This window comes from Anabrus simplex, chromosome 1 (genome assembly GCF_040414725.1).
Source record: "Anabrus simplex isolate iqAnaSimp1 chromosome 1, ASM4041472v1, whole genome shotgun sequence".
NCBI classification, from domain to species: Eukaryota; Metazoa; Arthropoda; class Insecta; order Orthoptera; family Tettigoniidae; genus Anabrus; species Anabrus simplex.
The window spans coordinates 456,223,763-456,251,282 of NC_090265.1; the positions used below are offsets into that span (position 1 = coordinate 456,223,763).

A 27,520-nucleotide genomic window follows, 5' to 3' on the forward strand; every position below is an offset into this window, starting at 1 on the left:
TCTATTCTGCGTAACCCGTCCACAGCTAACTACATCTTTCCCTTTCAGGCAAACTACTATGTCCCTGACATGATACTCCCCACGTCAGGGGAGGTCCCATCTTTTGGCCCGGCCCGGACACAAAGTGCTCGGAAATATGTCCATCACATTTTGGCACAGGATGTTCACACATTAGCACCAGTCTTCTATACGGATGGGTCCAAAATTTGTACCCCCCCCAGGTGTGGGGGCGGCCTTTTTCTCCCCAGATCTTGTTCTAGGTAAACAATTCTCCCTCCCGTCGGAGACTTCTATCTTTACGGCTGAAGCTTTCGCCATCCGTCAAGCCCTCTTATACGTTAAGTACTCCCGCCTCGAAACTGCCACTATTGCTTCTGATTCCTTGAGTGTACTTCAGGCTTTACACAATCCCAATTACCGCTCTCATTGGTACATTCAGAATCTCAGAAAAATTTGTTTCGATCTTCATCAACGAGGTAAACAGATTAAATTTCTCTGGGTTCCGGGTCATTCCCATATCACTGGTAATGAACAGGCTGATCGCTTAGCCAAGGCTGCTGCGCATGGTCAGGGTGTGGCGTTTTATTTGATGTTGCCCTACATGGAATTTTGGAACGGTTGTTGCGAGACTCTACGACAGATTTGGCAGACTGAGTGGAGTAACCCCGCGTGTCGAAAAGGACGGAACTTATTCACAATTCTCCCGAATGTCCCACGTTCTCCGTGGTTTACAAAACATCCTTATACTCGCCGTCACATTACGACTCTTGTCCGTTTGCGGCTTAACCACATGTGCACGCCGGATCAATTATTTCGGATGAAGTTGGTCGCGTCTAACCTCTGTCAGTGTCGAACGTCGATTGCTACCATTAATCATCTACTTTTTCAATGTCCGTTACTCGAAATTAGTAGGCGTAAATGGTTACAACCTTTTTTTCGTACACACTTCGCGTTACCCACTCAAGTGACGTGTTGGATACTCGATCCCACGCCTACTACGGTAATTGCCCTCTCGAATTTCCTTTATGACACTAATTGTTTACTGTAGGTTCGGTGGTGTTGCTTTTCCTTTTCCCCTTATGTGTCGACCTGGTCTTGTTTGTGTTTGGTAGAAGTCGCCAAGTATCGGTCACTCTGGCGTGAAGTCTAGTACCTTGTGTCCTTGTGCTTTTCCTGTGTGGTAGATATGTAGTTGAATTCCTTTTTCCCTTTTTTGCATTTTACATATTCTTGTTCATCCTCTCCATCTTTTGGGTTTGTTTAGAGGATGCGTGGCTGGGTATACCGCTCCCAAGCGAAGCCCATTAAATTATACGATCAAGACAAGACAAGACAAGACCGAATGAAACATCGAATGTTGTTGAAAACAATCGAATGAAACGGTAGTTTGAGACTATCGAATAATTCGATAGTTTTCATTCGGAATGCCCATCGCTAGTCTGTTGACAAGCGCATGTTAGAAGAATGAAATTTGCAAGTATTAGATAATTTGATAATATGATAATTACAGGTGTTCCAAACGGACTCATGTCCGCCGATGCTTAACTTCTGAAGTTATTACATCGCATGGAATATTGGTCATTCAATGTTTAAAAGAGCCATGACGAAGTTTTATGAGCTGACTCCTATCAAATTGGGATGTGAAGTACGAGGTATAAACCTCCAGTCAGAAAGCAGACCTGAGGGTGAAGTATCAAAGTGGTAACATAATTTGTAGGTCATTTCTCATCGTATGTCGTTATAATTCACAGTGAATAATTTCGAGGATGAAATTATGAAAAGAATTAAGGTTATGTCTCAAGCACTGTTTGTGTGGTATTAGTGTTTTAAAGGGAAGATTACTGTATGTAAAATACGGAAACGATCAACGGTCAATATAATCGTGTAAATTATTGAATACCATTGTAATTACAATTCAGAGTAGTTCTTAGAAATAGCACTAAACATTTTCATAAGTGTAATAAACTTCCTTTTATAACTGATTGTCTGTTGTGTTATGTTTTCTAGTAATCCAACAAATTAAGAAGGATGTAACAAATCACAGAATACTAGTTTTCAAGGATCAAGGAGTAATAAGTGGAAAAAGACATGTTGAAATTAGTCAGTGGTTTGGGGAGCTGGAGTCAACATTTTACAAGCATCCTAAATCTCCACATCCAGATGTTTTTCGAGTATCCAATGATTCCAGAGAAGGATGTACTGGTAAGATACTCATAATCATGATCATGGTGAACCTTTTACGAGTAAAATATATACAAGGTATGAAGATTATCCTGGCATTGCGTTCCTCCACCTCCCCTACCACCCCCCCACCACCCTAAAAGAAAGTAGGCCTAGGCCAGTTAGTAGGATAAAATCTAGTAACATTACACTATTATTATTATTATTATTATTATTATTATTATTATTATTGAAAATTGCTCCAAAAATTTTGAAGTCCTCTTTAAGGTCTCATTTCAATCAATCAATACTGATCTGCATTTAGGGCAGTCGCCCAGGTGGCAGATTCCCTATCTGTTGCTATCCTAGCCTTTTCCGAAATGATTTCAAAGAAATTGGAAATTTATTGAACATCTCCCTTGGTAAGTTATTCCAATCCCTAACTCCCCTTCCTATAAATGAATATTTGCCCCAGTTTGTCCTCTTGAATTCCAACTTTATCTTCATATTGTGATCTTTCCTACTTTTATAGATGCCATTCAAACCTATTCGTCGGAAACTGCATAGTTTTTAAACAGGATTAATAAGCATACAGACAGTGTAATTCCATGTTAAGAAATTATACCCAAGAGTTGATGATAATAATGCTTGTTGCTTAAAGGGGCTTAACATCTAAGGTCAGCCCCTATCCAAGAGTTCTTGTAGACTATAAAATATTGCATGTAACGGAGATATGAAGTACCACATCATTGCTAGTAACAGAATTGTAATCATCTGTATTGTTTATAAACTCTTGTAAAAATTAAAATGGTTTTCCACACACTTATCTAGAAAACATGTCTAAGTTTGTGTAACATTAATATGTTTTTTCTTATGTTAGGTGTTGGCAGAACAGGATGGCATATTGATGGGTCCTTTCAACAAGAACCCTTCTGCTATTCATTATACCATATTGTGTCTGTACCCAGGGAAGGAAATACTGTATTTGCACCTCTGACTGAGCTAATTGAATCCTTGGACGATGAAAAACGAACAAGATGGGAAAGACTTTGGATGTGTAGTGACAGACGGACTGGTCCTGTACATCCTCTTATCTACCCACACCCCATCACTGGAAAGAAGGTACCGGTAATATTATAGTAATTGCAAAAATAAGGTCAATATGATATCTATCAGGTCATCAGTCAGCTGAGACAATATTAGCGATTCACAATTTTAAATGAACAACAAAGGGCAAGTTATTGCTGGTTGGAGATATCTGAAGGACACTTACTATCTGCGCACTTTTTAGCGATAGATTTACACCCTAGTACTGAATCGGTCGACTTCGGTTATCTTCGAGATTCGTATTGGCAACCTTTGAAACACAAACTAAGAATCGCTTATCATCGCTGTGCGACATCTGGCGTACACTTTAAGTACTCGTACTGTTGTTGTTTACACAGCAAAGCCAAACTATAGAATTCATGCTAGGAACACGTTTTGCATCGGGAAATGTTGTATAGTATTATATATTGTGTGTGTGACACAGTTGTTGGCGTAAGATAATAAAGGTTTAGAAAATTCTTATCGATCGATCATATTATCGATTCAGTTCAGATTTCATTTCCATTCAGTTGGCAGTATTACCGGAACCGGCAATGCTCCCTCCTTACTCCTCAAACCAGTACAAAAATCTATCACTAAAAGGTGCGCGTACAATAGATGGTGTGTTTTCTGTGGTTATATAATTCTAGAAATGATATACGTAGAACACCATGTAAATCGAAGACCTCCAAGTAAATTACAGTACATTTAAATTCAAAATATATCGTCATAGTTAAAACTAGGAGAATATTGGAATCTGTTATGGAGGGTAAGAGAAGTAGAGGGAGACCAAGGCGACTCAGTTTCTAACGATTCTCCATGTGTAAACAACTTGTAATGTAACTCACATTACAAAATAATTTGTATTGAAAAGGTGGAACAAGAAAATATGCTTAAATTTAATGTAAGATATCCTAAGTCCATCCTGCTTTCATTCCCGTAAAGCAAAGTTCGTCTGAAAACCGACCGATGTTCAGATAGTTTCATGCGGGAGCTGACATCCTTATTACAGAGTACTGTTGATCTCAACTGCGAGCTAACTGCATTAGCTATTGCACCTTGATTCAATCTCTCTTACTACATTACCATCATGAGAGAACACACATCCTAAATACCTACTTGAAATTATCTGCCAGTTCCAGCTTTGTATCGCCAATCTGACATTCAGTTATCTTGGATTTTTTACCTACTGGCTACATTTTAGTCTTCGAAAGGCTTCTTTTCATGGTGCCTCTAAATATTAGTTCCTAATTAGCATCGACCTATAAAATCTTTTTGCTACCATGTTTTTCCTTCATTTCTACCTATTATCTGCGCACTTTTTAGCGATAAGATTTACTCCCTAGTGCTGAATCAGTCGACTTCGGTTATCTTCAAGATTCATATTAGCAACCTTTGAAACACAAACTAAGAATTGCTTATGATCGCTGTGCGACATCTGGCGTACACTTTAAGTACTCGTACTGTTGTTGTTTACACAGCAAAGCCAAACTATAGAATTCATGCTAGGAACACCTTTTGCATCGAGAAATGTTATTTAGTATTATATATTGTGTGTGTGACACAGTTGTTGGCGTAAGATAATAAAGGTTTAGAAAATTCTTATCGATCGATCATATTATCGATTCAGTTCAGATTTCGTTTCCATTCAGTTGGCAGTATTACCGGAACCGGCAATGCTCCCTCCTTACTCCTCAAACCAGTACAAAAATCTATCACTAAAAGGTGTGCGTACAATAGATATACCTGCACCCTTCACAAAGCTACAGGTTGTTCTTATTGGGTCTTCTTGGATTTTCTCTCTCTTCACCTGGTAGTCCTAGAGTGGAGAGTCTGATTCTACCCAGCGCCTCACATTCGAAAAGTATTTGTTCAGCTGATTCCTCTGCTTCATTGCATTTCCTACTCCAATTCTATGTAGTGTTTTTTCAGATGGCAGTGTCCTGTCGACAGTCCTACTACCCATCTTATATTTTCTCTGCTGAGTTTCAACAGTTCTTTAGTATGCTTCTTGTTTGGTCCTTTTATCAGTTCCTTTGCAAACCTCAATCCTGGAGTATTTTTCCAGTTCTCCATTTGTTTCTTTTGTACCTATTTTCCTATGTAGTGTCGGGATTGTCCATAGGAAATCCCACATACAGGTTCTGGGCCTGCAGAATGTGTTTCTGCCCCTTTCCTGGCCAGTTTATCTGCCTTTTCATTTCCTTCTATACCTGCATGCCTTGGTACCCATATTATTTTGACAATGTTGTACTTTGAGAGCTTCAGGAGAAGTGAATGACAAAACCAGACAATTCTGGATATTATCCGGACTGCTTCTAGTTCCTTAATGGCTACTTGGCTGTCCGTAAAAATGAAAATGTTCTTATTCCTATAGTTCATTTTCAGATTTTCTTCAAGACAAGTTGTGATAGCTATCACTTCTGCTTGAATGATTGTAGTGTGTTTGCCCAGGTTCATCTGGATTGATCTCTCAGGTCTTTCCCCATTGATCCCTCCTCCTGTGCCAACTCCAGTCTTTGAGCCATCAGTCCACCACACTATATCTTCTTTTTCAGTATTCCATTTGTTGATATTCCAGTCTTCTTTTTTTATTATCTGGGTTTCAGACAGTTTTTCAGAGTTGTACTTTGGTATCATATGATCAGAAGGCATGTGTAGAACTTCCTCTGTTATTACTCTATTCATTTTACAGTGTCCTAGATTGGGTCTTTGTGCATTCCAGCACTCTGATTGTGCCAATCTATATGAACTCATTGTAGCCTGTCCTTTTATGAAATTGCATAGTGATAGGAGGTCTAGTAAAGTATTCAAGGCTTCTGTCGGTGTAGTATTCATAGCCCCAGTTATGTCTATACATGCCATTCTCTGTAGGCTATCCAGTCTACTACTGACTTTTCCTTGGCTTACTTTCTGCCACCAGATGATTGCAGCATAGGCTATCAACGGTCTAATGATCAATGTACATATCCACATTGCCATTGATGGTCTTAGGCCCCATGTCTTCCCGACAGCTCTTTTACATGCATACAGCAAGTTCTTTGCCCGGGTTATGTTCCTTTCTATTTCGAAAGACTAATTTTCTTATCATACTCATTGCACCTACTGTATTTTCAAGTTCCAGGATATTAGACTGTAGGCTTTTGGCACAGTCTGCAATTAAGACCAAGTCGTCAGCATAGGCCAGATTGCTTACTACATTTCCACCTAACTGAATCCCTCTCTGCCACTTTATACCTTTCAGCAGATGATCCATCTAAACTACAAACAACAATGGTGAAAGATTACAGCCTTGTCTTACCCCTGGAAGTACCCTGAACCAAGAACTCATTCTACCATTAATTCTTGCTGCAGCCCAATTGTCAGCATAAATGCCTTTGATTGATTTTAATAATCTACCCATAATCCCATAGTCCCCCAATATGGTGAACATCATCTCTCTCAATACCCTGTCATATGCTTTCTCTACATCAACGAAACATAAACGTAACTGTCCATTCCTCTCATAGCACTTTTAAATTACATGGCACATACAGAAAATCCGATCCTGACAGCCCCTCTGTGGTCTGAAACCACACTGGTTTTCATCCAACATCATCTCAACCACCGATCGCACCCTCCCTTCCACGATGCCAATGAATACTTTGCCTTATGTACTAATCCAGAGATGCGAACGATTACGATTCAGTCGTAATAATTACGAATTACCCCTCATAATTACGCCTTTACGAATCACATACCACAAATTACGATTTATTGATTTTTAAATGTAAGTGCATGAAGTGTTCAAAAGGATACACAAGAAATGTCATTACAGCTTGAATTCTCAGAATATTATTTTTGGATTTCTCAGTAATCATTTTTACCCCTTTTCTGTCCCTCGTTTAAGAATACTTCGAATTTTCACGTGCCGAACGCAGTGTGTGCTTCCAGTACCGGCAAAATAGGCACCTGTGAAGTGGTATATCTTGCGGAGTTGTGTTTGTTCGTCACATGACCAGACTTCCATGCAAGTATGCGAGTTCTATCGTCTTTGTTTTGGCGGCAAAGTGGTGACAAATTCTGTTTCATTGTGAATACTATGTGCGTAACTGTTGAAGAAGTATTTATTGCGATTTTGTTTGCCAAATTTACATATATTGCTATTCTAGGGTATACAGCATGTTAATTGTGAGTTACAAAATGCAAAAGGTTTGAAATAATGAAGCAATTTCTTGTGAAGGAAAATACATGTGATGATGTTACAGTGACTAGTGACACTAGTAATAAACCAAAAATAGTTCAAAAATTTAGGGATAAATGTTGGAAAAAATGACCCTGTTTACTATGTTCCCCAAAATCTCATTCACACGTGTTTTGTAGTGTGCGTAGCCATGATTTTTCAGATGCGCATGATGAGGAAGAACAAGACTGAATTCCGTACTGTTTAGTGTTCTGTTAGTGCAGAGGATGCACATGATATCAAAAGAAAAAGCATGTCACCGGTGCACGTTTACCAAACAGGTACAACAAGCTGCTAAGAGAGCAACTATAGTACTCAGCAAAATAATTGATCCTTCAACCTCCACTCAGATATGTACGGCAGATCAGCTGTTACTTTAACAGGTAATAAGAATCATACACTCATTAATATGCCAGTCTTTGAATATGTTACATCTGGTTGAAATGTATGTTGTTCATTGATTTTTCAATGATACGTAAGTTAGTAAAATCGCGAGGGAGGGATTCTACGGCCGCTGCCGCCACCACACCCCGCCCCATGCCCTGACGGCTGCATTACGAATTGCATTTGTTGAAAGTTGGCATCTCTGCTAATCAATGAGATGCCTTGATAGTTGTTGCAGTCCTTCCTGTTCCCTTGCTTATAGATAGGTGCAATTACTGCTTTTGTCCAATCTGAAGGTACCTTACCAACACTTCATGCCAATCTTATTACTGGTACTCTGAAGCCATTTAATCTCTGCCTTCCCACTACACTTCACCATTTGAGGTCTGATTTCATCTATTCCTGCTGCTTTATGACAGTGGAGTTTATTTACCATCCTTTCCACTTTCTCAAGCGTAATTTCACCAACATAATTTTCCTCCTCTCCATGAGCTCAATTGTTCACGACACCATCAGGAAGATTTCCTTTTACATTGAGAAGATTTTCAAAATATTCCCTCCACCTGTCCAGTGATTCCCTGGGATCTATTATGAGTTCTCGTGAATTACCCAAAACACCGTTCATTTCCTTTTTCCCCTCCCTTCCTAAGATACTTTATTACTGTCCAGAAAAGCTTCCCTGCTGCTTGACCGTAGCCTTTCCAGGTTATTACCCACAACTTCTTTTTGGATTCAACAACTATTTGTTGGTCTCTGTTTCTTTCATCTACGTACAATTCCCTGTCTGCATCAGCCCTTGTTTGGAGCCATTTCTGATAAGTCTTCTTTTTACATTTACAAGCTGCTCTCACTTCATCATTCCACCAAGATATTTGCTTTTTCTCATCTTTACACACAGTTGTTCCTAGGCATTCCCTTGCTATTTCTACTACAGCATTCATGTATGCCACCCATTCTCTTTGTATATCCTGAACCTGCTTACTGTCCACTGTTCAGAAATTCTCACTAATTATGTCATGTACTTCTGTTTAATTTACTCGTCCTGGGGATAATCTACCCTTATTCGTTTGCAGACAGATTTCACTTTCTCTATTGTAGGCCTAGAGATACTTAATTCATTACAGATCAGATAGTGATCTGTATCATCGAAAGATCCCCGGAAAACCCATACATTCCTAACAGATTTTCTGAGTTCGAAGCCGGTTAAGATATAGGCTATTACGGATCTGGTACCCCTACCCTCCCATGTGTAGCGGTGAATAGACTTGTGCTTGAAGAATTTATTCATAACTGCTGAACCCATATCAGCACAGAAGTCCAGCAGTCGCTTCCCATTTCTATTAGCTTCTATATCTTCCCCACATTTACCAATCATCCTTTCGTATCCTTCAGTTCTATTTACAACTGTCGCATTGAAATTGTCCATTAGCACTAACCTATCCTTGCTGTTGACCCTGACTACAATGTCACTCAGTGTTTCATGCAACTTGTCAACTTCATCCTCATTTACACTCTCATATGGTAAATACACTGAGACAATTCTCGTCCTAATTCAGCTGCCAAATCTACCTACATCATTTGCTCATTTACGTGCCTAACAGAAACTATGTTGCGTGCAATAGTATTCCTGATGAATAGCCCTACCCTATACTCTGCCCTTCCCTTTTTAACACATGTCAAGTGCACTTTATAATCTCCTATCTCTTCTTACCTGAATATCACTTACTCCTAGCACATGCAGATGCATCCTCTTTGCTGACTCAGCCAGTTCTACTGTCTTTCTTCCATAAACCCAATTAGTATTGATAGCTCCCCATCGAATTCCATCGAATAATTTTATGGAAACAAATTTCCAGTGTACAGTGGTGGTGGTGGTGGTGGTGATGATGATGATAATAGTAGTATTTTGATTGGTTTTACATCCCATGTTTTATGGTTTTTGGAGACTGAGGTGTTGGAATTTTGTCCCACTGGAATTTTTTAACATACTGTTAATCTACTGACACAAGTCTCAGGTATTCGGTGCTTTCATATACCACCAGACTGAGCCAGGAACAAACCTACCAGTTTGACTTCAGAAGGCCAGCACTCTACCATGTGAGCAACTTAGCCCAGTGTGTATAATGAATCCCTTATTACCATGCTTGCTTCTGTTTCTACAGAGTACCACTGGCAATACTGTCATGTTTTAGAATAGATTTAAGGTTTTAAATAAATCACCCTGTACAGTATATTAGTTCCCTGGGTGTTATTTCTGGGAAGAACCTTGTATTTAAAGGTACATTCTGAATGAGTGTTAAATTTTTGTGCATTGTAGGTGCTGTGTTTCCATCTAGGCATGACAAGTGATTACATATGGGATAGAGGTACACCAGAGGAACGAGTGGCTACAGAAAAAGAATTTAATGCTATTACTGAAGAAATTCACAATGAATTTGTTAAAGATAATGGAAAAATTCAGTATTCACATAAGGTGAGACATGCTTCCATATTTAAAAATAGTTGTGAGTTGGCTAAGGAATATGGATTATGAGGCTGCAAGCTTCCATTCAGGAGATTTTGGGTTCAAGCTTCACTATCAGAAACCCATTAAATGGTTTTCTATGGTCTCCTAATCTATATTAATATTATAAAGGGAGAAAGTTTGTGAGTTTATGTTATGAGTTTGTTTGTATGTGGGCTGATGACCTTCGATGTTAGGCCCCTTAAAACAACAAGCAAGCATGTTTGTACGTGGAGGGTAATGTTGGGAACGACGCAACAGTTTTCAGTTACTCTTTCACCTTTAGAAAGCTATATATAGTGAAACCTCATTAGTGTGTTCCTCATTAACACGTTTTCCCGCTTAGCACGTCATAAATTTGAAGTCCCGATTCTCATCGTATTAAATCTATAAACTTATCGCGTCACAAATTTTTGTTATTAACGCTTAGTACAATCACATTTTTTGTTGGCCTGAAAATGTTCTTCATCATCCCTTGTAAAAGGAACATGATCTCCAACCCGGTGAGAAAGAGCCCTCGCTACAGTTGCATGATGACGGGAAAAGGCCTTGAATCCTGAACTTCATAGGATAAGTTCCACCTTCTGGGAATGAGTCATTAGCCTCAGGAATGTTCAGTTTTGCTTGCTGGGTAGCAGCGAGATTGCTTATTAACACATTGAGCCCCTTTGTGCTTGTATTTCGCATTCTACTCAGAAATTAGAAATTTATTTTGACAATCAAAACTATGGATAGTGTTGTCGTTAGATAATACTATGTTTTTGGTTCTATTACAAAAATCTATAATATTGCAAAACTAGTTTTTGCATTAAACTTCCAATGTTTCTTTAAGAACTTATGTATGAATTTTGCTGTTTTGTACATGGGACTGTTCCTAAAATCAGTGTTCCTTGTTTGTGTGCTTGAGGTATTTCCCTCAACGTGGGCAAACCTGGGCTCATATTTACCAAATAATTTGCTTCTTTCGCCTTCATCAAAAAGTTGCCATTTGCCAAAGTTGATTTTAACTAGTTTCATGTTACGACATAATAATTTTTAAATAAGGTCTTTTACATAGATGTGATTTTAATCTGTAAGCTGAAGAAGAACATATTAATGAATTCTCAAAACATGTACGCATATATTCACTAGTATCCAAAAGTTATGCGTAATCACTAAACGAGGCCATACTGCCTGATAGAAATGTCAAACGGATTGCCGAACAAATAGAAGCTGACTCGCACACCGTATGTCACACAACTTGTCCAAAAAACGGTGTCATAAAGGTTCTGATAGCTAAGGTACACCTTTGACGGCAACAACTAACAAAACTTGGCAATGTCTTCCACAACGAAATATGCTGTTAATAGGGTGTATGGTTACCCCTAATGGCCACACATGGTTCGCAGTGATGTGGCATGCTCTCTGTCAGATAGTCCAAGAGCTCTTGTGGCAGTCGATCCCATTCCTCCGAAAGGGCAGTGTGAAGGTCTTGGAGGGTCCTTGGTGGAGGCTGATGAGATGCAATTTGCCTCCCCAATGCATCCCAGGCATGTTCTATAGGATTCATATCCGCAGACCTCACTTGCCAGTCCATGCGATGAATGTCTTCCCCAGCCAGAAATTCATCCACCAGAGTAGTGCGGTGCAGTCGGGCATTATCATCCATTAAGAGGAAGTCTGGACCAACCGTACCTCTGAAGAGTCAAACGTGGTCTCAGTACCTCATCTCTGTATCTCCGAGCATTAACAGTGTTCCTCGGATCACCCATGAAGATGTGTAGATCCGTACGCCAATTCAATATGATGCCACCCCACACCGTGACGCCACCACCATACTGGTCCCGTTCCACGATGTTCCTGTGGTTGTGTCGGCTAATCCGGTTCTCTCCAGATTAATGTGCGACGGGAATTGTTCTGCAAACTGAAGCAGGATTCATCTGTAAAGAGCACATACCTCCATTCATTCATGGTCCAGTTTCGATGTAGACGGCTCCACAGTAAATGGGCCCGTCTCAATGCTGGAGTGAGTGGGACGCACACCATTGGATGTCGGGCAAACAGCCCTGCTGTTCTGAGCCTCCGGTACACAGTTTGCTGGGAATCAGCAACCCCTGAGACGGCTGCAAGCTCTGCCGACAATTGTCTTGCAGGTGCACTCCGATTTCGTTGAGCGGTTAAGGCCAGGTATCAGGCCTGCTATGCGGTGGTTACCCTTGGTCGACCTTGTACTGGCCTACGATTAACATCTCCTGTGTCTCGAAATTGTCTCCAAAGCCTGGAAATGACACTTTGTGGCACATTCAAGGATACGGCGACTTCGGTCTGTGTCTGGCCTGCTTCCAGTTTGCTGAGTGTTCTACCCTACAAAATGGGGTCTAAATTGCGTCGTCGGCACTGGCTGTTTACCTTGCTGTTACGCCGCTAGTCAAAGCAGGGAACACTCGTTTCCTATTCAGGGCGAACACGTAAGTTTGGTAGGTGCATATGTCGTGCGATTTGCAGTGTTTTTTCTGTTGTCCTGCTTACTCGTAACTTATGCTTAACTTTTGGACACTAGTGCATTTGATATATTAGTAAATATACTAGATTTTGAAATGTATTGACAAGGCAGACCTTTAAATAATTAATAATAGTAAGAAATAAGTACACATTCATTTTTAAGGGGATTCCAATAACCAATTTCTACGTCCGTAATATCTGCAGTTTTGAGATATAAATATCCAGAAAGAAATAATTCAACGCCTTTTTCCAGTCCTCCCCCGCCACCTTTAAGCAGATATTGCGAAAACAAAGATATGCATTTTCACAATTGTAACATCTTCAGTTCTTGAGATATATCCTCATAAAAATAATTCAGCTCCTTCTTCAAATTATTGTACCCCCACCACTTAAGTGGATTTTCCAAAACAAAAAATGAACATATTTGTTTATTTTTAAAGGAGATTCCAAGTACCAATTTTCACATCTGTAACCTTCAGATTTTGAGATATATCCTAATGAAATAATTCAATTTTCAAACCCCTTAAGTGGATATTTCAAAACCAGAAGAAATATAGGTTTCTTTATTTTTAAAGGAGATTTCAAATTCCAATTATCATGTCTGTAACATCAGTTTTTGTGGTATATCCCCTTAAAAATGATTCAGCAACTTTTGCACTTCTTTTCACCCCACCCTTAAGTAGATGTTATGCGTTTCTTAATTTTAAAAGGAATTTCAGTACCAGTTTTTACATCTGTAACATCTTTAGTTTTTGAGATATAAGTATCCTCATACAAAGAATTCAAGTAATTTTTCAATTCTCTCGCCCTCCTGTAAGTGGATTTTCTGAAAACAAAGGAATGCATGTTTCTTTATTAATAAAGAAGATTCCATATACAAATTTTCATGTCTGTAACATGTTCAGTTTCGGAGATATACGTATCTTTATAAAGAGAATTCAACCCCTTCTTCAGTCCTTTTTGCAACCTCCCTTAAGTGGATTTTCCGAACATAAAAAAATATGTGTTTCTTTATTTTTACAGAAGAGTCCAGGTCTGTTTTTGAGATATCAGTATCCTAATAAAAAAGAATTCAACCCCTTTTACAGTCCTTTTTACCCCTTACCCCTTCAGTTTTTCTGAAAACAAAAAAATACATGTTTCTTTATTTTTAAAATATTACAAATACAGTAAAACCTCGTTAATTCACAGTCATTGGGACTCAAAAATCGGACTTTGAATTACGTGATTTAGAATTAACTGCCAACTAGCAATTCAAAAATGCCAACCCTTGCCGCGTCACAAAATATTCTAACAAGGGGTCATTCCCTACTCATCACCACCGATCTCGCACAAATTTTGTAAAACATGCAGGGCTTGGCCAGAAATGAAAGTACTCGAAGTGGGAACTCCAGATGGCCAAGCGTATAGAAAATAAAAATGTTGATGCGGCTCTCGCACCATATAAGCCACTTACGTTAGTGCGCACACCGGGCAGTTGTTTGCGTAGAGGTAAGAGCTCAGACTAGTAATTTTATGGTCGTTGGTTCGACTCCCGTGTGGAGACTTTTTCTTCCCTCTCAACTTTTATATTATTCATTTTCCATTTAAGCGAAGAGGTGAATAATTCATTAGGCCTATATTTATTTATACGCTAAAGGCATAGAAAAGGTAACAAATTGGGATTTCATTGTCAGACTTCAAGAAGGGATTGTAATTAAACCGCGTACGAAAAGACTGATACATGAAAATTCAAAACATTATTCATTGACATTCAATAATTTACATGCGTTGGGATGAAATTTTCGTGCAAACAGGGGAAACAATTATTTGTGCATCTAGCACAAGTTATAAATGCCGCATTTTTACAACCACATTGTTGTTTCAACGTCTCCATAGAAAAATATACTTGATTGACATTCATAAAGCATTCTCTCTCATCGCAAAGTTTAGAAGCGAACCACGCGAAACGTAATATGTTACCGAATATTGGCACGGATAATTGATGATGAACAATCAAATATATTTTTATGCAGTCATCTCGGGAAGTTATTTCTTGTTCTTGCTAGATGAGATGCGAGCAATTTTGTATTTTTTTAAATCAAGTTTTTGCCGATAAAAATATACATCGCAGGGTTGCACCAGTGGAGTACATTTAGGGGGAATAACTTTGATGCTACGCGTTGGCATTCCATCCTCATCTAGGAAGAGTTCGTTGTATAATTGCAGATTTGTTTGTTCTCCCCACAAGTCAATCAGCAGAAGAAATTTGTTCTCTTGTACGTACACATACCTGCCAACTTTCCCGATTTAGGCGGGAGACTCCCGATTTTCGACAATTTTTCCCGCCTCCCGATTATTCTATTATTTCTCCCGATTTTAGCTTATTTTTTGGTGAACTTCAAACATTTATTTTCAAATGCCGCCGTTTCAGCTTTTTTACGCCAGTGGCCAGAAGTCCTTCACTCATTGGCCGCTTTCAAACGAAACATCGAAGTTTATGAATGCGAGAAATGTTCGCGAATGTACGATGTTTATTGAAACCTTTATATCGCGATCTATTCGTCCTGATCGCGACGCGTGTATCGATTGTCAATCTCTCGTTCTCGCGTTCTATGTTGATGTTCGTTCACATCAGTCTAGTCGATTCCATTATCTTTGTTCGATTCTAGAGACTCGTCGCTAGATATTGAGTGTTTCTTAGTAATTTAGTGACAGAATTTCAATGATGACTACTATAACTACTAGTGACTTTTCTAGAGATTTTACGAGCCATTTGGAGACAATTCAGACTAATTTTTATTTATCTCAATATAAATAAAACAAGAGTTTTGTCCGTACATTGCTCAGAATTTAAGAATGATATTTGCGTACCGGTCGCGACCATCCATAGTAACAAGGGGATATGCACGTTTTAATTTTCCGTAATTTCTTTCTGTCTGTCTGTACGTACGTGCGTACGCACGCTCATCACGAGAAAACGGCTGAAGAGATTTTAATGAAAATCGGCATATAACGTCGGGGAATAAGTCGCTACAATCTAGGCTGAGTGAAATGGTAGTTTAGGGGAAGGCGTAAAATTTAATTTTCAAATATTTGTGTTAGTATTGGCCCTATCGATAAATACTACATAACTAAAGTTATATATTATAAAATTCCCTATCATTTACGTCTTATACATTTTTACCGTACCGGCTATGATGATAGAGATATTCATGGATTCGGATTTTTTGGCTAAGTCCATATCAGCGCCGGGGTACGTGAAAATGGGTGAACAGAATTTTATGTAAAGTCGCAGAATAAGGAACTACAGTCTACGCTATAAGTAATTTTCTTCACTCTGTTCAAAATGGTAATTTAAGGGAAGGTGGAAAAAATGTAATTTTTAATTACCTATCTTACTGGTCATATTGAAAAGTACTTCATAACAAAAGTTACAGAGAATACAATTTCCGATTATTTATGTGTTATTAAGTTTTACCGTACCGACTACAATAATATTGGTGGTGATGGTGATTAAATTGTGAAGATAATTATAAGAATGAGAAAAAGGTCATGAAGGAACAATTGCTTAAATAACACAAGAGGTTGTCATGAAAGAAAGGTGGACTCGCTTGACATTAGATGCTCTAAATCACAGATTTTGAAGAAAACTAAGTGTGAAGGCCCCCAATATAGAAAGCTCATAAAATTGATTGGCAATAACATTACATTGACCATTGTTTATTGTGATGTGCTTTGTGTATTCTGCTGCCATTTATCTCTGATAGATAGGATTACTGCTGCGTATGGAGTATAACAGCCTGCCTGAATATTGGCGGGAGGTAGCTGGGGAGTTGGATCTCTCTCTTCTTCAGCATGCCATTCCTCTGGTTCATAAATTTTCTGATACTACTGGTACGTAACACACTGGATCAGCATAGTATTCCAGCTATTCAATCCCTACTCTGAGGCAGTGATTGGAATGAGCAGTTTGCATACTTAAACGGAATAATTACACAGGAGTATTCGCGGTTGTCTGCAGCCTGGTCATTCTAGCTCTGAAACTTTTGAACTCTTAGATCGACACCGTAGTACATTTCGCTAAAAGTGAGAAAATGTGCTGTTTTCATTTTATCGATATTTCATAATTATGACAACATTGCTTTTTATCGCAACATTCATACTGGCGTCATTGTAATGACCTATGTTGACTTTAGTTGGTAAAAGCTATAAGGACAGTCTTTCTGAGAATTCCGTAGCGAAGCACGGGTTCATCAGCTAGTTATTTGATCCAAATAACATTGCGCTTTGCATAATCGCACGGGCACATGGTGCAATATATTAATCTATACCTTTGCTAAGTAGCCGAATGGCATCTAAGTGCATGACTGATTCACACATGCGTTCATACTATTTTCAGCAGGCTTATCAGGGACCAATCATCTCACTCACATACTTTCTGTTACGGAATAGAGATGTGTAATTTTTAGCCTTGTAGCCTCGTATAGTTACAATCGGGCTTTGAGACAATAAGTATTATAAATATATTGTAGTACTGTATTGTGCAAAACATGTAGAATAAGCAGTTTTGATCAATTGTATCTCCTGATTTTTCCTGATTTTCATATTAAAATCTCCTGATTTTGGGTTTTGTAAAGTTGGCAGGTATGCGTACAGCTTCATCACATCCGTTAAATTTTTTTTATACAACGCTGTTGAAGTTTTCCTGATTTTGAAGAAGTGATGATTACATTTTTGTATTTTGCTGCATATTCACCCACGGGTTTTTGAATCTTTAGTCGAAAAGAGCCAGTATTCTCTTGTAAGCATACGTAAACTTTTGGCAATAGCTTTCCGGAAAGACTCAGAGCATATTGCGCTGTATATGAGTGGGTTACTTTTTTTCATATCCTTTCTTTTTATGAAAACCGTTTTTACCCCTAACTGTTCCAGGGCTTGGTTATACTTCGACTGGTACTGGCAACTTGGAAAGAGAATATATGAATGTAAATTGATTATATGGCTGTTAAATAGAGTATTTCTTTTGAGGTAGAGAAATAAGAATTCTTGACTTACCCATTTGATCAGTGTTCATAACAAAATCCTTGTCGTATTGAGGAATGAGAGCTCAAGTTTGGAGTCGGTGTGTGAGGTTATGTCATGAAACATGTTGTACATAGACATTGATATCATTTTCGTTAATGTAAATACCTCTAAATTAATATTATAATTTATTCTTACCTGTATATATGCATTGTAATCCATAATTGTGAAATACACTGTAACTTCCAGAATTGTAATAGACACAAGAACGATTGAGAATATTCTGTACATTGTAATCAGAATTTTCACGAAGATATATTTTGTAATGTAACTTTCTGGAAGCCTGACCAGGGACATGTATAGAGATGATCTTGACGGTAAAGTTAGTTACAGTTAGTTGTTGTTTGGAAGTTATTGGTTGACAAGTTATGGTGTAGCTAGAATATACTTGTAACCACGTGGACGACATGCTTTTAAGCAGTCAACTGTTTTATTTGTGTTTCAGTGTTGTCATCTCGATGTGCAGCGATTGGCAGTTGTCTTTAAATGGGGGTTTGTGACGTGGGAGTTTTGTTTTGACAACAGTGATGCTTATGTGTGTCTCTTGTAAATACATGTGAATAAAATAATTGTACCAATTGACAGCATCTCGTGTGCGTCTTTGTTGATACGTTAACTGGCTACCATGTGACAGAACTGTTGAATCTATTGGACTCGAAAATGAAGAACGACCAGAGGACCGTGGTGATGCTTGAACAGTTAACTTCCTTCATTCAGGCACAGGCTAAAAACATTGAAGCCCAGCTTGAAAAACTCGAGGAGGACATCGGGGCGCAGTTTGGAAAACTCGATGATAAAATTGGCGCCCAGTTCAAGACCGGATTGACGTCAGAAGAGGGAGCCGAATACCCGACCACTGGGCTTCGTGGGCAGGAGATGGAAATATGACGCAGCCTGGAGTCATGTTCGACCTGCGAGGAAGCTGTGGGAGAGTTCGGTGGGCATGGTGGTACACACAAGCCAGGAACCGACTGCTGAATCCGGCTGCGGGAGGGGGGATTCCAAAAACCAATTTTTACATCTGTAAACTGTATACTTTTTAAAATATAGGTATACTCATTTAAACAATTCACCCCTCTTTGAAATGGCGTATGGCTTTTAGTGCCGGGAAATGTCCGAGGACTTTGGCTCATCAGGTGAGTCTTTTGATTTGACTCCCGTAGGCAACTTGCGCGTCGTGATGAGGATGAAATGATGATGAAGACAGCACATTTGCTCACCCCCACTTTCTCTAATGAGTTGGATCAGCTGTTGCAAGTGATGCAGACAGATCCTGTGGTTTTTGTAGTTGCATGATCTGAGTAGTCTTTTTGTCATGCCACCACAGCCAATCCATTCATGTACTGCTGGTTCAAGAAGTTCTTTTCCTTTGCATCAGAGTAAGATCCCGTTGCCGTGTATGTTTGTTGATTTTCAGCCCAAAGGCTGGTTTGATCTTCAACAGCGTCATCAGCTGCCATAAATGAATATGCATCACTAAAGAGGCGTACTAGGGAAATGGGGAGTGATTTCATTTCCTGTTGCTTTTCTTGCCGAGCCAGAAGTTGCTATTACACATCACTCTGCCAAGCCCACTGAAATGCACACGCTAATTGACCTTATGAGTGACATTTTCACAGCATTCATAACAGGGACTGGAGGCATAAGGAATAGCATTACTAGCATCGCTCATCTCTCTCTCAATTTCGTATTGTCAAAGCCAAGGATGAGACTGAGACAGGTCATTGAAAGTAACAAGTTGATTCTTGCCCATACCAGAAGGCATAGTACTCTCTAAACACTAGGTCTTGCCAGCAAAGGCATCCTGTTGCTATATTATCAGTGGCATATCAGCAAAACGAGGGCTGCAGTACTGGAACAATCACCTCATGTAGCATCTTAATATATAGGCTGTTGGTAACTATTCCTTCTTAAAAGGATGGTTCTATAACATCTCCACTCCAAATTCTACTGTAAATAGCTGCATGAAAAGTGTTGTTAAAGACTTCTGAGATTACTTCATATGGATTTTCGGTAGCATTGCCAACACTATTGTGACAGTTTACTTGGATGTTCATCTTAAATAAGGCTTCACCAGTCCATAGAATTGTTTTCCAGAAGTCAGATTCAGCTTCATTGTCAAATAAGAAACTATTCGTAGAACTCCAAACAATGGTCCGGATCATCTTCGTGGAAAGTTTGCAAAAGTTTTAGTTGATATGATCTCAGTTTCAGTTCATGGAACACTCTTCTTAAAGTGGAATGATTAATCCACAGTTCACAAGATCTCTTTCTATCAGACATCCTCAGACTAATGGCACAACTCTAAAACTATAAGATTAACATTTTCTTTTGTTCTAACAGTTTGAGGTCGTAGATCCATAATTTTACTTGTTAGTTCAAATATCGTATCACTTGGTGTAACAGCAGTTTAAAACCAGAAAATATCTTCTCTCTTCACTCTCTACACCAACACCACCAATATAGCTCAAAAGCATGTTGATCTTCGATTGGTTTCTGATTCTCTGCAAGAAACAGGAGCTCTTATTGCATACGTGACCTTCCAACATCAGAAAACAAATGATACAATGAACATGAACAACATGGTTGCCAACTCCCTCCACTTACAGGGTACTCACTTGGTCAAGCTATGCCACCTTTACTAGTGTTTTTGCATGAATAAGTATGAATACTGAGCGCAAATTTTTGGGAAAGCGACTTTTATACCAGTTAATTGTGAATTGATGTATGAAGAACGTAATTATAGTTCATGTGTAGTATATTTCCTTGCTTCTTTTTAGATCGTATAATAGTAATTTGGTTTATTACATCTATGTCTTTTCTTTTCTGACCTATTGCTTTAAATCATATATTTTCAGTGGCAGGAAGGAGATTTTATCATATCAGATAATTTAGCAGTTGGACATGAAGCATCACCACAGACTCAACTTTCTCGGGAACTGGTAGGACTGAGAGTGATGCATCGCACAACTGTGAAGGGAACCAACCGACCAAAGAAATGAAATTTGGTTTGTTGCAGCTGGTTTTTTTGCTTTCCTTTCCAAGCGTATCCAAAGAGAAAATAATACACGATATTGCAGGCTGGAAAATATTTACTTGACATTATAGATAAACCATAGAGAATTATATGTATACTGCTGTTTGCAATGTATAATATTAGCCTGGTGCTTGTATTAAAATAATTGTTATAAAAAATTACTTTTATTGTTAAATCAAAATATTTTTTGTCATTCTGAAGTTCATTGAAATGATGGGGAGGATCATGGATGAGAATATATATTTAGAAAAGGGTGAGAATATATAGCTATTAATTGCGTCTACTCATCAAAATGTATATAGATAAACAGCAAATAATGCAAAGAGCTCCCTGTTCCAAACTGTAGTTTCTTGCACTCTAAATGCTTTCTTTTTCTCACATAATTAGCACAGTTTTGCCAGAAAGTTTAGGGGCACACTATAATTTGAACATAGGGGACCCTGTTGCTATATTGTTTGATTAAATGACAATGTTTTTAGCTGTTAACTAACAATGGGAAATGAGTATTTTTGTCGAAACAGGGCGTTTCTCCAACGATGGGTACTCCCAGAAATTTTTATAGATTTTTTTGCAAGCAAAAATTTATGACTTCTTGACAATAAAATCCAGAATTACTGATTAACTAATTGTGATGCAATTTTGATTTATTGCTGGATTGTTTCTAACACTCTTTATTTTAAAATCAAGGATAAAATATGCCTTGAAAAATTATTTCCCAAATGACCATGCATTTTCTGAGTTTTGCTTTTTCTAGACAAGGGTGGGGGTAATCATGGTATACATTGTTTGATATAACATTTGAATGGAAGCATCTAGCACACTGCAGTTTGAACAGCAGCATTCCTTGGGATCCAATCTGTAGGAATGATGGTTTTAAGAATTTTATTTCTCCTTTGAGCTCTGTTTATGAATTACCCAACCAACATACCATTTTCAGAAAACACTTTTGCCAGTTCTCTATGAAAAATGTTTGTGGTACATGGAAACACATTTTGACTGGAAAATCTTTGTGTATCACCACCAATTCATGGACATCAAACACTACTGTGAACTATATAGTGTTACTGCCCACTTTTTAGATGAAAATTTAAAGTTCCATTCTGTTAAAGAATGAATCTCTCAAAGCTTGAAGATTTAGCAGATGAATGGAAGAGAATCTCCAAACACTGGTGTTCTGAAAATAGTATTGGAAGTATCAGAGAATGCTTCAAACGTGCAGAGACATTCTGCAATTGTTAGCATTTTGGGTGCTTTGCACATACCCTAAATTTAATTGTTAAGGATGCACTTAAAACCACAGACACTCAGGCCATCATAGGAAAAGTTAAGAAGAGAGTAGCATTTTAGAAGAAGTTGTGTAGCAGCTGAAAAATTGTCCACGTATCAAATGACATCGTGGAATACTGCTCTCTAATTAATTCAGGAAACAGCTACTCAATGGAACTCTACATTATATATGATTTAAAGATTTATCATTTTGGAAAAAGCTATAAGGAGTACTCTGGCAATATTGGAAAAAGATTTACCAAAATTAGCATCTAATGAACTGTGTCACATTTTAAAGCCATATAAGAATGTAATGAAAGCAGTAAGTGGAGAAAATTACTGCACAGCTGCACTTGTAATTCCAGTGTATAATGGTCTAAGAAATTTGCATAAAAAATTGTCAAAAATTCAGATAGTGGGTTTGAACCCCACTGTTGGCAGCCCTGAAGATGGTTTCCCATTTTCATACCAGGCAAATGCTGGGGCTGTACCTTAATTAAGGCCACAGCCGCTTCCTTCCCACTCCTAGGCCTTTCCCATCCCATCATCGCCATAAGACCTGTCTGTGTCGGTGCAACGTAAAACAAATATTAAAAAAACAAGGGTTTTTAGCAGATGATGTAGAAAAGAGGGTTATCATTCTGCTTATACAAAAAGTATGTGAAGGATCTTGTAAAAAATATGCTGTGTCAAGAAGAAACTCCAGACATCCATGATGTACTATCTATTTGAGTTGACTTTGACCGAATAGTTGCTTCAGCACAGCCACAGGGAACATTCAAATCAAGGTCAACTATCAAAGTAGAATGATTTCTGGAAGATGATATTCTTCCCTGTGGAATAGAGATCCACTTCGGTGGTGGAATGAACATAAAATGGTGTATCCAAATTTAGCAACACTTGCACAAGAAAGGCTTTACGACCTAGGACATCAATTCTGTGTGAAAGGGTATTCTCAAAGGCAGGACTGGTGCTGACAGATAAGAGAAGTACACTAAAGGATAGCAAAGTTAATACGTTATTATTTCTTAATGCTAATTATCATTAAATATTTTACTTGTTCTTTACCTCCGCTGTCTGTAATAATGATCTTTATATGTTTCTAAGAATTCCATGACCATATACAAGGACAAGGGATAGTACAGGATTATTTATTTATTTATTTCTCTCTGCAATAAGGTACTGTTTCATTACTACAGTAGTTTGTAAATACAGTATAAGTCCGCTATAGCGAGTACAGCATATAACAAGAACCCCGTTATACCAACAATGTTAAGCTGTCCCTTCAAAATTCCTACATTAAAATGTGTATTATCCTTCGGTTACAGCGAGAGTCCTATCACTGACGCATCCATTATTACGAGCGATTAAGCGTACGCTATTGTTTCCGTTACTGACATTTATGCACCCCAGCGATTATGTTGCATGCAGTCGATTATCTTTGGTATCATTTCCTCGCTATGTCTACTAACGAGTTTTCTCGTCGACATTCAAAGGCGATGTTGGAGTCGATTAGTAATACCCGTCGACTGCTATTCTGTAAAGAAAATTTGAATTGAAAGAGAACATTTTTTCGTAATAAATGCATACGTAACATATCCGATGACCGTTCTTAACTCATTAAAAATAAAGGCTTACTAAACGATCGTTTAATTTTAATGATAAATACTGCAATTAAGTAAAAATGGGATACACCTCAAGATATGGCAGAGTACATAATTAATTTCAGAGGTTAGTTTATATTTTCTCGCGTCTGGTTAAATTATGGAAAGGTTATTATCATCTAAATTTATGGCGAGAAGGTTATCATTTCTCTACTGGCGCTTGAAGTATGTTTTCATCATATGTATAGTACGGTTATGGTAGGATAGGGGGACGCTGTTTGAATAAGGAAACTGAAACTTTTGCCACAAAATGCGATCGATCATCATTGGTACGGTATCGTTTTCTCATTATGTGCATTTGCGAGCTCTCTCATCAACATTCAAAGGCGATGTTGGAGTCGATTAGTGATGCCCAGCAATGCTGTTCTCTAAATAAAATACAAAATGAAAGAGGATAACAAGTTTTCGTAATAAATGCGCAAATAACGTGGCCAATAGCAGCTATTAACTCGTTAAAAATAATGGCTGAAGTAAACAATCTCTTAATTTTAATGTTATATACTGAAATTCTGCCTGCTGTCATTTCTTGATGGATACATTACTTTTGCATCCATCTCTTGGCACAGGCCAGAGTAAAGTGTAGCTTCCACCGAAGTCCCAGTCAGCATCCATGGCTGTGACAATATGGAAGTTGCTGGGGTATGGGTAGTGCTGAGTAATGACATTCAGAGCATGACTAGTGCATCTGAGTGTTATGAAAGGTGCTGCTCATAGGGTCAGTCGCGCTGCAATGGTACTTTCTGACCCAGTGAGGAAAGCAATGGCAAACTACCTCACTCCTCATCTTGCCTAGTACGCCTCAGTTTGGTGCTGCCATTGGTTTTTGCAGTTTCCTTATAACCTCATAACCTTTGGTGGTGCTATTTGAGGATCCGGATCCAACCAGCCTCTGGGCTGATGACCTAACAGACATACTGAAATTAATTAAGAATGTGATATGCCTCAAGATATGACAGAGTAGGCCTACATCAATGATTTCAGAGGATAGTTCATATTTTCTTGCGTCTAGTTAAATTTCAGAAAGTGCCATTCACATGTAAATTTTTAGCGAGGATAACTCATTTCTCCACATGCGTTTCAAATATGTTTTCATGACACATATATGGTTAGGTTAGGTGACTCCATTTGAAGAAGGAAACTCTGGAGTAATACCGTATTTCTCCGAATCCAAGACAATGTTTTTCTTCCTCAGAATCTCGTGAGAAATCAAGGGTTGTCTTGCATTCGCGGCCTAACAATAATGGATACCACTGGCAACTACCACAGTAATCACGCTGCTTCTTTTCGCATGCGCACGCACTCTCAAAATTCGTTGACAATAAACGACAGCCTTATTATACATCACTAGCCATGACAACCAATTTTATGGTGCCTTTGTGTAACGTCACTGGGTGTCTGGAAATAGTGAAGAGAGAATGGCATTCTGTTAGCCTCTACAAAAACGTTTCTCAAATCTGCAGAATGGCATAAAAAAATGCGAGCCTTTGAATTCTTAGAAAGGTCACGCCCACTCGGTGGCAGAGTTTTAACGCGTCTACTGTACCTGACTCTTAGTAAAATTAAGTTTTATAGACAGCAGGAATATTTTCGTGATGGATAGTCGTAAAGGTACGTGGAACAGGTATTGCTGGCAAATTTTCAACGGATTCTCGTCGATAATTATTATGATGCCAATTTTAAGTTACTTGTTATTAAACACTCGGAAATGTAGAATAATTGTACAGCTGCAAGAAAATATGGCATAGGCCTAAATAAAGCCAATATTTGGCGTCAGCGTGAGACAAAGATAGCTTAAAAAAAATGTGTACGGAACAAAAAATTCATTCAATGGTCCGCAACAAGGACGCTTTAAAGAAATCGAAAAGGAAATTGTGAGGTATGTGCACGAAAAATACAAGGGTCGAATGGCCATCCCGTGGCGCAACAAACTCGTCCGTTTACCTTCAACGTCTGCGATTAGGCCTGAAGTTGGCCGAACCCGGCAAGCGAGACGTGCATGTAGCAGTAGCCGGTTATATCTGACGCTGAGTAAAAGTACCGTAACAGTTTTATAGACAGCAAGAATATTTTCCTGACGGATCGCTGTATTGTAGAGACGCATGGAATAGGTAATGCTCGCAAATTTTCAATGGCTTCTCTTCAGTATTATGATGCCAATTTTAAGTAAATGGTCATTAAACCCGCGGAAATAAAGAATAATTGTGCAGCCGCAAAAAATGCGGTGTAACGATAGCCAATGTTTGGCGTCTAAACATAGTCTAAAAATGCATACTGTACAACAAAGGCATTCATATAATTTTACATAGCACTTTTTGAGCCTGATTTAAATTTTATGAAGGAAAAAGTGGGGTTCGTCATGGATTCGGAGAAGTACGGTACTGTAATTTTTTCACAATGAAATTAAACATACACTTTCACGTAGTATCGGATTTCGAAAAATAACAAACAGGTAAGCCGTAGTGTGGATATCATCTGTGGAAACACACATTTTGAACAAACTGATTGCTGCTTCATACCGTTTTAATGTGTATGGGGCGTTTTCCGACTTTTATACAAAAATCGGATATAACGACAACCCGCTATAGCGAGTAAATTTTCCGCTGTTGCGAATTCTCGCTGTAACGGACTTCTACTGTATGTACAGGTTGGGCAATGCTAGTTCTGTGTGTGTGTGTGTTTTTTCTTTTCTTTTTTTCTTTGTTACAGGGTACCACTTAAATGTTTCACATAGAAAATGTATTGCAGTAATTTGTTATAATTTTGGAAAGCTATAAATTAAATGTTATATTTGCCTTACACTCTTACTTTAATAGATACAGCATAAGATATTAACATGTAAATCACTTAGGAAAGTTATTTTATTGTTTGTCAGCATGTATGAATCTAATATCTTGAAACATAACCAGAGACTTCATCAATGTATACTGTAAATAATGTTGTTTGTTTGTTTAACCATCGTCCCATTTCTTTACAGAGTCGGTTATGAGGTGAGTTGAATCTGTCGTGGGGGGTTTTATGACCGCATGCCCTTCCTGACATTACCCTCATCAGAGGAGTTAATGAGATGAAATCAATTACATGATATATGATAGCAGGAAGAGAGAGGGTAAAACCTGGTGCTGGCACATATCCTACTCTGTCAAATAGCACCAAGGGGTCTTCTCAAAGCTTAATATCCCCATCCGACGGACAAATCACCATCAACAGCATTATATGCTCTTACTCCATATGAACACTGGAGATGTTAGGAATTTAATCCAGGCTTTTGGCACGCAATCTAGTGATTATAAATTGTATACCACCACCTCCCCTACCCCGCCATTCAACATTCTGATGGTGAAATTTTTTTCGACCAGCGGGACTCGATTTGGCTAACCGTGGTGTCAGACCGTTTAGACTTCAACACCTTAACAATCATGGGCACCAGGTGGGCTGTTAATGTTTCTTTATTGACATAAATAGTTGTGATTTATGTGTTTTGGATTCATTCAGTTTCTCTACTTTTGTATCATATGATGCTTTGATAATGTACTTGTTGATGTGATTAATGATTTTGTACGTAGAGAAAAGTTGCAGTGGTAACCCTAACTTTACATTTGGGTGGCTGAGAACAGAGTCCTCCATCATTATATTTTTCGCTTGTGCCAGACAAA

At 38.4% G+C, this 27,520-nt stretch overlaps 1 protein-coding gene across 1 annotated transcript; it reads left to right on the forward strand.

Moving 5' to 3' along the window:
* Positions 1-1,436: 1,436 nt before the first annotated feature.
* On the forward strand, positions 1,437-26,785 carry LOC136856945 (alpha-ketoglutarate-dependent taurine dioxygenase). The gene is made up of 5 exons (XM_067135231.2): positions 1,437-1,685; positions 2,008-2,202; positions 3,041-3,282; positions 10,170-10,325; positions 20,759-26,785. Exons 1-5 carry the CDS (start codon positions 1,586-1,588, stop codon positions 20,900-20,902), a joined length of 837 nt encoding a protein of 278 aa, XP_066991332.2. The 5' UTR covers positions 1,437-1,585; the 3' UTR covers positions 20,903-26,785.
* Positions 26,786-27,520: the final 735 nt, after the last annotated feature.